Raw genomic sequence first — 14811 nt, 5'->3', positions numbered from 1 at the left:
TTACAGCACCTACTGGATCCAAGGCAGAGGCCTGTGGTAGTTTGTAGCTATTAGTATCAGCAATAGTGTTAGCAGACAGGGCAGCTGTGAGAGACAACCAACCCAAGGCCAGGCCTGAGACACGTAGCCTGAGATTGTTATTTGGTAAAACTTGGCTGGAAAATAATAGAACCCGTGTTAATGATATAACAATAATGATAAATAAACAATAACAACATTTGAAAATAATGATCAAGGGGCGTGATGTATTTGGGAGGACAAGGAAAAGCCAGGTGTTAGTCTAGAGATTGTCAAAGGCTGTGAGGCTGTGAAAAACAGAAACACAATTAATCAGAAGAAAAAACAGAGTGGGAAAGAGTAAAATGGCCTTGAGTATAGATAAGAAACTTTTTCTAAAAAGTACACAAACTTTCTTTTGAATTTAACAGTTTTCAGTAAACAATATTTGAAAAGCTTTATACAATTTGTACTAATAAAAATGTATTTTATAAATTAAGAGTGACATTTTTACTCTCATCTTAGTACTTCATAACAAAACTCAACCCAATCATATCAAGAAATTAATTTTAATTAACACATAGGTAATTCTGGATATTACAAAATCTATTTTTAAACATTTAATTTTCACTAGTAGTAATTAATTTATTCATATCCATAATTCATTCATTCATTCATTCATGAATTAATATATTCATATCTATGAGCACTTATCCAGTTCAGGGTCACGGTGTGTCCGGAGCCTACCCGGAATCATTGGGCACAAGGCAGGAACACACCCTGGAGGGGGCTCCAGTCACTCACAGGGCAACACACACATTCACACCTACGGACACTTTTGAGTCACCAACCACCTACCAATGTGTGTTTTTGGACTGTGGGAGGAAACCGGAGCACCCGGAGGAAACCCACGCAGACACAGGGAGAACACACCACACTCCTCACAGACAGTCACCCGGAGGAAACCCACGCAGACACAGTGAGAACACACCACACTCCTCACAGACAGTCACCCGGAGGAAACCCACGCAGACACAAGGAGAACACACCACACTCCTCACAGTCACCTGGAGGAAACCCATGCAGACACAGGGAGAACACACCACACTCCTCACAGACAGTCACCCGGAGGAAACCCACACAGACACAGGGAGAACACACCACACCCCTCACAGACAGTCACCCGGAGAAAACCCACGCAGACACAGGGAGAACACACCACACTCCTCACAGACAGTTACCCGGAGGAAACCCATGCAGACACAGGGAGAACACACCACACTCCTCACAGACATTCACCCAGAGGAAACCCACACAGACACAGGGAGAACACACCACACTCCTCACAGACAGTCACCCGGAGAAAACCCACACAGACACAGAGAGAACACACCACACTCCTCACAGACAGTCACCCGGAGCGGGACTTGAACCCACAACCTCCAGGACCCTGTGCCTGTTTTAAGTTTTATAGTCAGTAGAGGCCCATTTTCACCGCCTGTGGGAGGGTCTCTAACGACTGTAGTCTACTTAGAAATGTTAAGCTTTCAAATCAAAATGACAATGGATGAATATAAATGGAATAATTATTTTCAGTGTGTGATTTAAATGTTTAACATATTCCCATCATTTAGGCTACTAATATTGTTGAGTATTGGTTCTTGAACAGACTTTGGTGTTGTCATCAGTAACATTACTTACAAAGTTGTTTGGCCACCATACATTAATAAACCTTTAAAGCAAATAACAAACCACAGATTCTATATTTTAATTGCGTTTTACAAAATGTCCCCAATTTTTTGGAAATGGTGTTGTGCAAAATCATTATTTGGCATTTTTCTAGTGTCATCAGGTCTTTTATGGTATATTTAAGAAAGGATTATATTATTATATTATTTTTTACAACCAACATTCAGAACCTCAAAAACAGCAACATACACAAAGTCTTGGAAAAGTTTTTATTTTTATTTTATAACGTCACTATAGTTTATACATTTGTCAGGGAATATACAGCTATATACACAATATACAGTTAAATTATATAAAGCATGTCAAGCTTAAATTATATTTTAAATATGGCTGAAAACTCAGTCATGTGCAGAGTTCTAATGACATTCACAGGCTCCTTTTCCACATCCTGCTGGTGTTTTGTCAGGTTTTACTGGTTACTCCTGAAAAAAAACAGCATTCTGTTAATCTTCTTATTTTTGATCAACTTCTGCTTTTTCACCAATTAATAACTCAAACATTCAAAATGATGAATATAAACATGGTCCAGTGGGAGTCCTCACCTCTTATGAACAGCTTTCTTGATGTAGTTCTGAGCAAACTGGGATTCTGGGTTCAGACATTTCTGCCCTGCTCCGTTCTTGAATGTGACACTAAAAGAACAAAATCAAAAAGTTAAAAACCTGAATGCAGTGTGTTAATGTGGTAGTGCACATCATTATGGATCTGAATTGTTACGACACTTACACAATCTCCACGTTTTCACAGGAAGGACCAGCAGGATAAACTTCGATCTTCTCGACCCGCTGTAAACGCACCATGTTGAGTCCAGGACCCTGACACAGACACCTCTTCACTCCGCTCCTCATCTGTCCTGTAAATGCATACAGTGATATTCTTTACTGTAGTGGTGTGTATCAGTTCATAAATCAGCTCCAGTTCTGTGTATCAGGGTATGGTCAATGAAAGAGAGATTCTTACCATGGACTTGTGCGAAAAGCAGGAAAACAACAACAACAGCAGCTGCAGCGGACTTCATTCTGTTTCTGATGATGTTCTGGATGATGCTGGATGTTGAATTGGCTTGTTTCTGCTCAGACAGCTGAGAGGATGAAGCAGTGATTGAAAGTGAGCACGATCGTCTCTTTTATACGCTCACGCTGGGCTTTTCCTCGTTGATGACACGGAAAGGGCCATATTTGGAGGAGCTTTCACTTCCCTAAAACTTGCTTCTTCTTGATAGTGCTTTCGCATTTCTTTGAAATGGTTTAGTCTTTACTCAACAAAATCACGTCACACTGATCTGGATGTATTTTCCTTTGTCATTGAATTTTATCATTGTTCAAAGCAGCACCAGGACATTTTCACATTTTCACTGAGAGAAAACTGGGCAAACAGACCAGAAAGAATAAATAAATCTTATTCTAAAGCAGGGCTGGGTAATCGTATCTGCAAATGGCCGGTGTGGCTGCTGGATTTTTAACCCATTCAGGAAAGCGCACGCCTCATTCCACTGCTTTAAATAGTTGGTCCCACGCCTGCCCTAAATGCTTTGATATTTTTATTATTTTTACTTTATGAGACTTTTGTGATACGTGAATAAATCTGACCACAATTCATTTATTCATTCATTGTCTGTAACCGCTTATCGGATTCAGGATCACGGCAGGTCCCAAGCCTACGCAGAATCACTTGGTACAAGGCAGGAAAACACCCTGGAAGGGGCTTGACAACTGAAAATTTTATAGATTCATTTATTTTTTGCAATATTCTGAAAGTTGTTAAGATTGTAATTTTACAATATCAGATAAAACATTGAAGGGATGTTTTTCATTACACAGTCATGTTGTTCCCCACAGCATGTTCTTTGCCTTAAGTAATTTCTGCAAAAAATATAATAACATTAGACCAAAATACAATACTACTGAATTAAAATTGTATTTATTTATATATTTATTTTTTTTATCTTACATTTTTTGGCCAGAATATCATTCTTCTGTGAAGTTGTAAAAACTTAAACATAACATTGAAAAAATGATACATTAACTTTTTTCTCTCCATTAAATTGTTAGTTAAAAGATCAAATCAAATCAAATCAAATTTATTTGTATAGCGCTTTTTACAACTGATGTTGTCACAAAGCAGCTTCACATAGCTTCACTAAGACAAAGATTTGACATGAAATGTAAAAATGTAAAGAATGTAAAAATGTAAAGAATGTAAAGATGTAAAAATCCCCAGGTGAGCGAGGCCAAGGGCGACAGTGGCAAAGAAAAAGTCCCTCAGCTGAGGAAGAAACCTTGGAAGGAACCAACGTTCACAAGGGGGAACCTATCCTCCTCTGGTCAATCTACTGGTGATAATAGTTAGTAGTCCATGAGAACTTCAGTGTAGGGGCAGCTTCAAGGCACTCGGTGGTGGCTGGAGCATGGGCAGCTGGTTTAAAGCGTGGAGGAGGATCTCGACAGTCATCCATCAGTGTCCAGACGGACAGGTGGGCGGACTCTGGCAGATCTGACTATGACAGCTTTAACTAAAAGGAGAAGAACCAGAAAGGTTCAGACGCGGGAGCTTCCTGAAACACTGACATCCCTCCGCTCCACCGTCAAGAAACCTGAGTGATCGCGTGAAGCGGCGGGACGACAGCACCAGCGTCTCAGTTTACTATAATTCCCTGTGTCCATGGACCCCCTGGATCTGCCGCCTTTATTTATGGGGGAGCATTAACTACCAAAAAGATAAACTAAACAAGTGAGTTTTTAGTCTACATTTGAAGATTGTGACTGTGTCTGAGTCCCGAACATTTTCTGGAAGATCATTCCAGAGTTGGGGGCTTTATAAGAAAAGGCTCTTCCCCCAGCTGAGGCCTTCTGAATTCTGGGAACAATTAAAAATCCAGTATTCTGTGATCTGAGTGAACGTGGAGGCTCATAATAGGAAATAGAAATTTTGAAGGTATTCAGGAGCAAGCCCATGTAGGGCTTTATACGTCAATAACAGTATTTTGTAATCAATGCAGGATTTTACAGGCAGCCAATGAAGTGATGATAGAAGTGGGCTGATATGTTCAAATTTTCGAGTTTTAGTGAGAACCCTGGCTGCAGCATTTTGAACTAGTTGAAGTTTTCTTAAATTTCTGCTGGTGCATCCTGACAGTAGTGCGTTACAGTAGTCAAGCCTTGAAGTAATAAAGGCATTTCTAATCTTGGCGATGTTGTGAAGATGTAAAAAAGCTGTCCTAGTGATATGGACTATGTGTTGATCAAATGATAAATCCGGGTCAATTATGACACCAAGAAGTTTTGCTGCTGAACCAGGTTTAACTGGAAAGTCAGTGAGCTCTGGACCCACCGTGACCCTGAACTAGATAAGTGCTTACAGACAATGAATGAATGAATGTTTGATGATGCACTCTGAATTTGTCAAATACCATACATTTCATTATATCTAAACAATCAGTAATAACAGACGTGTTTCTTAGGACCCTGCTGGGGTCATTCATTAAGATGATCCTGTCACTGCTGAAGAAGCATTTATAAATAATGCCGCTCTTAAAATGAATGCTGCCTGGAGAAAGTAAATAACAACAAATCCCTCGTATTTTCAAAATGGACAAATTTGATGAGAAGGAAGAACCATATTAACTTTTAATGAACAATAATATAAAGATTCAAAGTATATTTTGAGCATTTCTACTTGTAAATAATCAGAAAATTTGGAGGCAATGCTGATATTTTAAAATAATGGGAAACTAATATTAAAAACACAGCAAGATTGAGACACAAGGTTTTTTCTCAACTCAGATTGGAGCTTCCCTTGCTCCCAAATATTAACTGAGGTACTTTCACTTTCCAAATCACAGTACAGTTTCCTCTCAGGTTCATCTTCTTTCTTCTCGGGAAGTTCTTTTTTTACTGTGGTCAGCAATAGTGAAAGTTTTCAACAGGTTTTGTTTTGACAGTGAGGATAAAGACCAGAATTTTACCTTTTGCTGAGTTTAACAGAAAAGTTAGACATAGCAATTGAAATGTTTTAGTTTAGGGATCACTAGCCACTTATCCATTTCAGGGTAAAGGTGTACCCGGAGTCTACCCAGAATCGTTGAGCACAAGGCAGGAACGCACCCAAGAGGGGCCGCCAGTCCTTCACAGGGCAACACAAACATTCACTCACACCTACGAACAGTTTTGAGTCACCAATCCACCTACCAACACGTGCTTTTGAGAGAAAACCCACAGAGACACAGAGAACACACCAAACTCCTCACAGACAGTCACCAAGAGTGGGACTCAAACCCACAACCTCCAGGTCCCTGGAGCTGTGTGACTATGACACCAACCTGCACCACCGTGCCGCCCTTCAGATCATTGAAAGAAGTGTTTATGAAGACTATGTTGGTGTTGTTTTTCAAATGATTTTATCACTGCTCTCGCAGTTTTAAAAACAAATTACTCATACTTCAGTTTTAATTTTCAAAATGGAAACTTAGCATAGCAGAGGGAAAAAGCAGAAAGAAAAAGCAGAAGCGGGCTTAGTGGTTAGCACATTTGCCTCCCAGCGCTGGGATCTTGGGTTCAAGTCCCATCTGGGTGGAGTTTCCATGTTCTCCCCGTGTCTGCGTGGGTTTCCTCCGGGGGCTCCGGTTTCCTCCCACAGTCCAAAAACATGGAGGGTAGGTGAATTGGCTTCTGTAATAAAATGCCCTGGTATGTAAATAAATGAGTGTGTATGTGAATGAATGTCTGTATGTGTGTGTGCCCAGATATGGATTGGCGCTGTCCTGGGTGAAACCCTAGTGCCCGATGGGGTTCTCCAGGTGGACGGTCGTTCCTGGTCAAGAGTACGCTGTGTGCGTTTGGCTGCCACTTCTCACCAGGGTGTGGATTGAGTGTTCTGAGCAGAGTGGATTTTAAAAGTGGATTGTGTATCTAAAAAGGCACCATATAAGTGCAACGATAGATAGATAGAAATATTCTTAACATTTAATGGATGTTAATGCAGATTTTAGAAAATTACATCCAGGGAGTCCGTTTTAATCTCTTCATCACAACATTTTAAGACCAGGTAAAGTACAGCCGATATTTTACAATTTTGGGGGAAAATGTATGTAAAATGTATTAATATATTAGAGAAACAATGTTATGTCCTGGATCAGAAGATCAACTTCCCTTTTCATCCTGATTTTAATTGAACTGCTTTCACTTTCCATAGCACAGTACAGCTTCCTTTCCGTTTCAAAATCTTTTCAAATATGTTTCCTGTGGCCAGCAGCAGTCAAAGTCCAGTTTTATCTCGTTGTTTGGATTGTAGCAGAGTCATGGGTCTGGGCTCTGAGCCACATCCTGGATTTTAACTAATCCTGGAAAAAGTACCAGTTTGGTGTGGCTACAGGAATCAAACAATAGAGTTGAAAGTGTGTCTCTCAGAAATGTAAAGAAGCATTTGAGAAAAAGTAACATTCTGCTGTTTATTATTTGGACAAAGTTAATCAATGAACAGCAGTAAGTTAAAACCAAGTGACTCTACTGAATTTCACTCGTTTTAACATGTTTATCTATTAGTGAAAATAACTCGTCATAAACTGATCGTAAGTGTTTTTTTTTTTTTTTGTAGTAATCTCCAAAATTGACTTTGGGTGCATAAAAATGGTGCTTATGTTGTGTTGGAAACTGGGGATTACCAACTTAATTGTTTTAATTGCAGATGAATGGTGGACAAAGTCGTATTAACCACTAGTTGTTTTCTGTATATAAAAGTCAAATATAATGATCAGATTTGTTATTACTTAAAAAAGCGTTTAGTTATTATTCATTCATTATCTGTAACCCCTATCCAGTTCAGGGTCGCGGTGGGTCCAGAGCCTACCTGGAATCATTGGGCGCAAGGCAGGAATACACCCTGGAGGGGGCGCCAGTCCTTCACAGGGCAACACAGACACACACATTCACACCTACGGACACTTTTTCGCCAATCCACCTACCAACGTGTGTTTTTGGACTGTGGGAGGAAACCGCAGCACCCGGAGGAAACCCATGCAGACACAGGGAGAACACATCACACTCCTCACAGACAGTCACCCGGAGGAAACCCACGCAGACACAGGGAGAACACACCACACTCCTCACAGACAGTCACCCGGAGGAAACCCACACGGACACTGGGAGAACACACCAAATCCTCACAGACAGTCACCCGGAGCGGGAATCGATCCCACAACCTCCAGGCCCCTGGGGCAGATTTTCAGCCAAGCACCCGAACACAGTGAAGTACTCAACCACCTGGTTTTTACAGCCTTCCGAAGGGCACCCGGATGCAGCATTAGGCTTAGGGCTCAATTCCATTTTTAGGGGAGTTGCTTCACCAGTAAGAGCCCTCTGGTAGGACTTATAAAACTGCATTCCCCTGCATGTGCAATATGATTTACATGGCACATTATTATGGATAAGAGCCTGTGTTTACTTCCATTAATATAAATATTGTTTTCCAGAGTAAAAGCAAAAAGTTTGGTGAGTTCTCTGCAACTGAGGATTTTCAGAGAAAAGAGAAGTGTTTGAGGCAGCTCTGTGTTTATTTAGAGGAGATTATGGGCATGTGTCTGATCTGTAGAAAACTGAAACCGAAACTGTAAAGGTTCTTATCCATTCCTGTTTCCACCTGGAGATCCCTCTTGAATTAATGTTGAAATCTAATGCAGATTTTTTTTATTTTAGATTTCCATTCCTCATTAAAAGACATACATTGCTTTTTACTTTGTTGAGTTATTGTAAGCATGCGGTGGGATACACTTCCTGTGTTCAAAAGTTTTTTTACACCAATTCATCCAACATTTTGTATGAAATAAAGGCTATGACAAGAAGGTTGTCTTCCCTTGCTGCAGTGACAGCTTCCACTCTTCTAGGATAGTTTCACACTAGATATTGTTACATTGTTGTGAGGATATAATTGTATTGGGCTGTGAGAACCATACTGAAGTTAGGTGCTGGTGTTGAATAATTAGTTCTGAATCACAAGCACAAAAATATACAATGCATGTTTCTGTAGTTGACTTGGAAATGACATAATACTTTTATAAATACAAAGTTCCTTCAGTTAACTGTTTTTGGGAAAGCATGGTTTTCTGGGAAGTAGGAGCTGTATGAGTTTGTTTATAGGTTTATAGGTGTTTGAGTGTTGAGTATATTTTTTCTGATCAGATTTAAAGAGTTACATTTGTATATTCTGTGCCCTCAATGTTTACGTGTAACTATGTGTACTTGTGTTCCGCACAGTGGTGCAGCAGGTAGGCATTGCAGTCACACAGCTCCAGGGACCTGGATGTTGTGGGTTCGAGTCCCGCTCCGGGTGACTGTCTGTGAGGAGTGTGGTGTGTTCTACCCGTGTCTCCGTGGGTTTGCTCTGGTTTCCTCTCACAGTCTAAAAACACACGTTGGTAAGGGGATTGGTGACTCAAGAGTAAATGTGAGAGTGTGTGTCACCCTGCGAAAAGTATGTGCCTGCCTTGTGCCCAATGATTCCAGGTACTCTCTGAACCCACTGTGACCCTGAACTGGTTAAGCGCTTACAGATAATGAATGAATATATCTATTTGTTTTATATTTTACCTCACTTTCAGGTCCCTTCAAACCAGGAAGATGTTTTAATGCAATATTTTTTTATATATAAAATACACAAGAAGCACTATATTTCATTGCATTTTTAAAAAGTAAAATTGTGAGTGATTGTTTGAGTTAATTAAAGTTTATTCCATTTTTGTAGTTTACAGTAAAACCAAACAGTAAATGGCATACACTACTATGCACCTAAAGGTTATTTAAGTAAAAATCTGATTTACTGATATTACTTGACTTCCGGGACCTGGGGTGATCAGTCTATTCTTCTGACAAGATCTGTCTTAACAGCCCACTCACTGATCAGACAAAGCCTGGACTGCCTTAGGCTCATGTACAACTACTTCAGTACATTATTTTATGCTTTTTAAGTGAAAATGTTACCAACTGTGTGTGAATGATATATACACTGCACAGTAACACTGTGTGCATTTGATTTTGTGGGGCACACATGGTCAGTCCAGCTCAGTACCAACAAGAATTGTCCATGGGTTATATGTGGGCCCCACATATGAATGCCCTTTGAATGCCATGTGAATGCCCAAACTGAACAGCCCACACAAAATACAAACTCTCTAAATCATTACAACATGCTATGGACCATTGAGCCTCATACATTGAGTGCTACTGGGCTGCCACCATTTATCCTTTGTAGAAAACACCACTGGGTCCCACTAGCAGCCCATTTATCAAAACATATTTGGCCAATGCCCATCTTAACCATATGAGTGCCACCAAATGCATTGGGGTCTGATGAATGATGTTGTTTCAGCTCTCATTTCTTATATCTAAATGATGTATTCAAAACAATACATTGCAGTATTTTACAGATGATTTTGAAATGAACGATAAATGTGGGACATTTAGAAAACACAGAGATGGTTATAGGTTTCTCTAGGTGGTTTAGGTTATAGTTTTCATTGGTGGTTTGGGTTATAGCTTAGGTTTGGGTTTCTCTAGGTGGTTTTGGGTTATAGTTTTCGTTGGTGGTTTGGGTTTCTGATATTTGTTCTTTTATCTAATATTATTTGAAAAGTCAAATTACTGCATAACTGTAATTATTAATAGACAGTGGATTAATCCTGATAACTGAGAATGCTTTTTCATAAAAAAAAAAAAGATTTCTGGACTTGTAGGCATTTTATATCTTTATTAACTTATAATTAAAACATGAAAACCATAAATAAAATATATAAATATTGAACAATATGTTCAAAATGTTCTATACATTATACATAAAACACACAGAATTAGGACAAACATGTTCTTTCATAAATAAATAATAATAAACACAGGAGTGGCCCCCTCCAGGGTGTATTCCCGCCTTGCGCCCAATGATTCCAGGTAGGCTCTGGACCCACTGCGACCCTGAACTGGATAAGGGTTACAGAATGAATGAATGAATGAAACACAGGAATGTTTACAGTTTCATGCAGCACACGGAGGTATATCCAGTTCAAGTAGCTGGGCACTTTTTTGAAATGGAAGATGCTAAGGGTCTCCTCTTCCACATCTTCACGGGGACTTGGCCTGGTTAGCATTCCTAAAAAACAAACATTTTATTTAAAACAATATATTTATGCTGGTTTTTCATTTAATCTCGCATAAAAAAGAAAAACATACAAGTAGTTTTCAGTTTTTCTTTCTGTTTTTGTATTTTTTTAATTGATTATCAGCTTTGTTTATACACAACTATCAATATTCAGTATTTAAACTGACAGTCTCACCTCTTTTCCATGAATTTCCTGATGATGTTCTGGGCAAATTTTGAAGCTGAATTGAGGCATTTTACCCCAGCACCATTCTTCAAATAGACACTAAAATAGAGCAAACAAAAACAAACACATCAGATGGCTGAAAGGAATGTAATCTTGAGGCATTATAGATTATGATTTGGTTGATAAAGGACTTACATAATTTCCATATTTCCACAAGAGGGACCTGGAGGATAAACTTCAATCTTCTCAACACGTTTGTGATTAAGCATTTTCACACCAGCACCTTGACATAAGCACCTCATTACACTGGGCCTGGCTTGTCCTGTGAATAGATTAAAAGAACAAAAATTGCTGCATTACTTTTCCAATGTTTAATGCTCTAAACAGAATAAAAGATATAAAAGATGTCCAGTCAAAATGACTAAGGTCTGAATATGAGAGAAAGACACATACCTTGTACATGGACGATAACCAGACAAGCAAGAATCACAACAGCTGCTGTACACTTCATATTTTCCTTGGTGATTTTCTTGGTGATGATCTTGAAGGTGCTAGTGTGAATGCTCATGGATCCTCGAGAATGAAGCCCTTTTAAATGCTCAGGGTTGTGCTTCACTCTCCTTAAGTGTTAAATGACTTTCACTTTACTTATGATGTCACACTTCCACTTCTGTCTTGGAATTTCCCACATTTTCACAAAAGCTGGGGCTCTCGGGTCATGTTTGTTTGGGTGCTGAAATGTTGGTGACATCATTGGTATGAAACAGCACTTTTTATACACTTTGTTGCTGTTTGGAATGGAAACTAATGAGAGGAAAATGAAGCAATTTTGCACCATAGTTTTCCTGTGTGAAACTGAGCAATAAATGTATCTGTTAGTGTTACATAGCAGTGTTATATTTATTGATTTGGAAGATACTATTATACAGAGATGCAGCATCAGGAGGTTTGCGTAAAGGAAAAGGTAGTATTTTTTACGTTAAAATTACAGCTTCAAAAAAAAAGTGTTGTATAAGTCAATTACATTCTGCAACTGCAGGGGGAGCCCAGGAGTAAAAATAACGAAACGTACCTAGTGTTCTTGTAAGGACATTTATTTTTTTAACATGGTAATCTATATCACCTGTAACACAGTAAACACTGTGCAATACATATATGTAGTGACTGCTGTTTGAAGACAAGGACCCAAAAAGAGCGTTAAAATAAAACTAAACGTTTCCATTCCATATTTTCTTTGTACATCCATTATCCTACCTCCAGTCAGTGTCCCATTGTCTCATGTATGTCTATCAGTGAGCTGCTGGTATCGTGTGTCCTGCACTTGTCTTCTGTTTATACACTTTCATATATTTATATACTTAGTTTAGTTGAATTTAGTATATTTTTGTTAAATGTTACTGCATCTTGGAGAGGAGAGTAACGTAATTTCACTCCTTTGTACGTCCTGTACATATGCAGAATTGACAATAAAACTCTCTTGACTCTTGAATTCTCTTGATAAACTCTTTAAAGACTTACATGTGCTAAGTCATTTTCTGCAGATGTCCTTAAAATAGTATCTCTCTGTGCTCACCACAGCATTAAAGGCCATTTGCTTGAGAATTCGTTGAAATTGTAGCGTTTTAAAGAAAGAAGAAGTCTTTAATCCAGCGCAGTGGGTCAATGCGTGTAGGAGTTTAATTCTCTGCTTTTCCTCGGAGGAACAAAGGCAGCTGAAACTAATCTCCCCGACCACAAATATTCCCCATGAAATCTATTTTAAACATAAAGAAGAGAGATAATTAGCATGTGCTGCACATCACTACATTGTGCTGATTGAGTAATATTTAAGACCTAATTAACTGAGATGTATATTTCATTAAAAATGAAAATAGAAATGAATAATGGAGTGTATTTCTAAATCTTTCCGTGTGCAATATTACACTGTATGAGGTTGTCGTAGGAATATTATAAGATCCTTGAGCCTATTTCTAGGCGTTTGGATTCAGTGTGTTTTTGCAGTGCTTATAACCATCATTTAGACTTATTCAGTATGACACTTTCTCTACATAACATCAAATAAGTAAATAGAAACCGATTTAATAGCTGAGTTATATTTGAATAACTAAATAATATTATTAATCAGAATCTCATAATGACAAATATAACAATATAATATTAGAAATATTAGTATATACTTTATATATGCAGTGTAGAAGCTATTAGTTTCCAAAGCTGGAGATCCAAATTAAATTAGAAATAGCTCCAAACTTTCATCTTTGAGAAATAGGAGAGGACCCAGCTCCTCTTTATCTTCAGGTTTGAAAAAGGTACAGTTGCCTGTGTCCATCTCTTCACTTTGAGAAGACAAATCAATATTATGGGTCTCAACGTTGGTGGAGATGTCTTTGAAGCTGTTACTGAGTAAAGGGAAATAAAAAAAGACAAAAAGAATACAATGTGTAGATAAAAGGCCTAAGAATGTGATGTTAAATTATACTGGTGAGACTTACTGGTAAACCAATGGGGCTTACCGCTGCATGCCTGTATAGCTACTTAGTGTTTGGCAGGAAGCCACTGATGGTGGGCTATACAACTTCCTCTCGTGCCAACTGTTATCGTTTCTCGGAAAACCGTTTTATTTATACTCAGCTCAGCTCCAAGGTAACATTAGATCACTGTGACAAAATGAAGCCTGGGGTATTGTCTAGGCTGGATTTTACAAAATGCTCCTGCTACTGATGATCAGAAATCTTCTAGGTTTATTAAAGGCAGACTGCAAGGTGTTTTCCACAAAGTTTCTGACATCTCATATCTGTTATAAACACAGACTTATCTATCACAGATATAAACATGACCATCATTCCGTTCCATCCATTGCCTGGATACACCAACACAGCTAATAAAGACACGCTGGAGATACATTATTGTCACCAAAGGTATACAGAGTGTAAATGTACCTTTAAAGGTCCAACATTCATTTTAAAGTCCAGTTGTGCTCTTTAAAATATATATAAAAGATTACATTGCAGGGATGTGTTAAATAAAAGAACATACTATGTGTCCTGGAGATGCAATGAGGTGTATGTAATCAACACAATTTTAAAATCTACAATTATACAATTATAATAAAATAAGGTACAATTATGTTCCCTAAAGTAACTGAATATACATATATATATGATATATATAAATAAATATATATATACTCTTGAGGGTACCAGCACAGAGACGGTTTTTCAGACAGTGTAGCATTGCTATGTGAATTAAATGCTATGGAGCAGGTGCCCAGTGTAAAGCATGGGCTTAAAGGAGCAGCGTTCTCTGGAGTGATGGACCACCAGTTCCTTCGAGATGAGTTAGAGTGGGGTGTGTGTGTGTATTCATCCAGCATTTACTATCGTCTGCTTATTGACTTTGCATCATTAATATACTGTATCACACAAAGTTTAACAGCGGAGCTTGTAGAACCCCTCCTAGTGGTGAGGATGGATATCACTGACATTGTGTAAATGAAAACAAATGGAAAATGCAGAAATGCAGCTATAAAAACGCTGGGGGAAAAAAGTGATTTCAGAATCATAAGACTCCTTGGGTAATAATTTTAGATAGAATAAGTTTCAGTTGAATTTGAATCCACTGCAAACTTTATGTTCACTTTAAAAAAAATATACAATGCAATCTCACTTTTTTTTATTATTTATTTATTTTTTTTTACCACATTTATATTAGTATTTTATTGAATTGTATCATTTTAGTTCAGTTCTCTTCAAGTAAAAAGA

The 14811-nt window shown here is 38.4% G+C and overlaps 2 protein-coding genes across 2 annotated transcripts; both read right to left on the bottom strand.

Moving 5' to 3' along the window:
- Nucleotides 1-2040: 2040 nt before the first annotated feature.
- Nucleotides 2041-2835, bottom strand: LOC136679411 (C-X-C motif chemokine 11-6-like). Its single transcript, XM_066657918.1, has 4 exons — nucleotides 2707-2835; nucleotides 2473-2599; nucleotides 2289-2378; nucleotides 2041-2168 (listed from the first exon to the last, which is right to left on the bottom strand). Exons 1-4 carry the CDS (start codon nucleotides 2762-2764, stop codon nucleotides 2156-2158), a joined length of 288 nt encoding a protein of 95 aa, XP_066514015.1. The 5' UTR covers nucleotides 2765-2835; the 3' UTR covers nucleotides 2041-2155.
- Nucleotides 2836-10597: 7762 nt separating this feature from the next.
- On the bottom strand, nucleotides 10598-11631 carry LOC136679507 (C-X-C motif chemokine 11-1-like). The gene is made up of 4 exons (XM_066658077.1): nucleotides 11504-11631; nucleotides 11246-11372; nucleotides 11060-11149; nucleotides 10598-10875 (listed from the first exon to the last, which is right to left on the bottom strand). Exons 1-4 carry the CDS (start codon nucleotides 11616-11618, stop codon nucleotides 10848-10850), a joined length of 360 nt encoding a protein of 119 aa, XP_066514174.1. The 5' UTR covers nucleotides 11619-11631; the 3' UTR covers nucleotides 10598-10847.
- Nucleotides 11632-14811: the final 3180 nt, after the last annotated feature.

Source organism: Hoplias malabaricus, chromosome Y (genome assembly GCF_029633855.1).
Source record: "Hoplias malabaricus isolate fHopMal1 chromosome Y, fHopMal1.hap1, whole genome shotgun sequence".
NCBI classification, from domain to species: Eukaryota; Metazoa; Chordata; class Actinopteri; order Characiformes; family Erythrinidae; genus Hoplias; species Hoplias malabaricus.
This window is presented reverse-complemented; position numbering and strand designations above follow the sequence as displayed.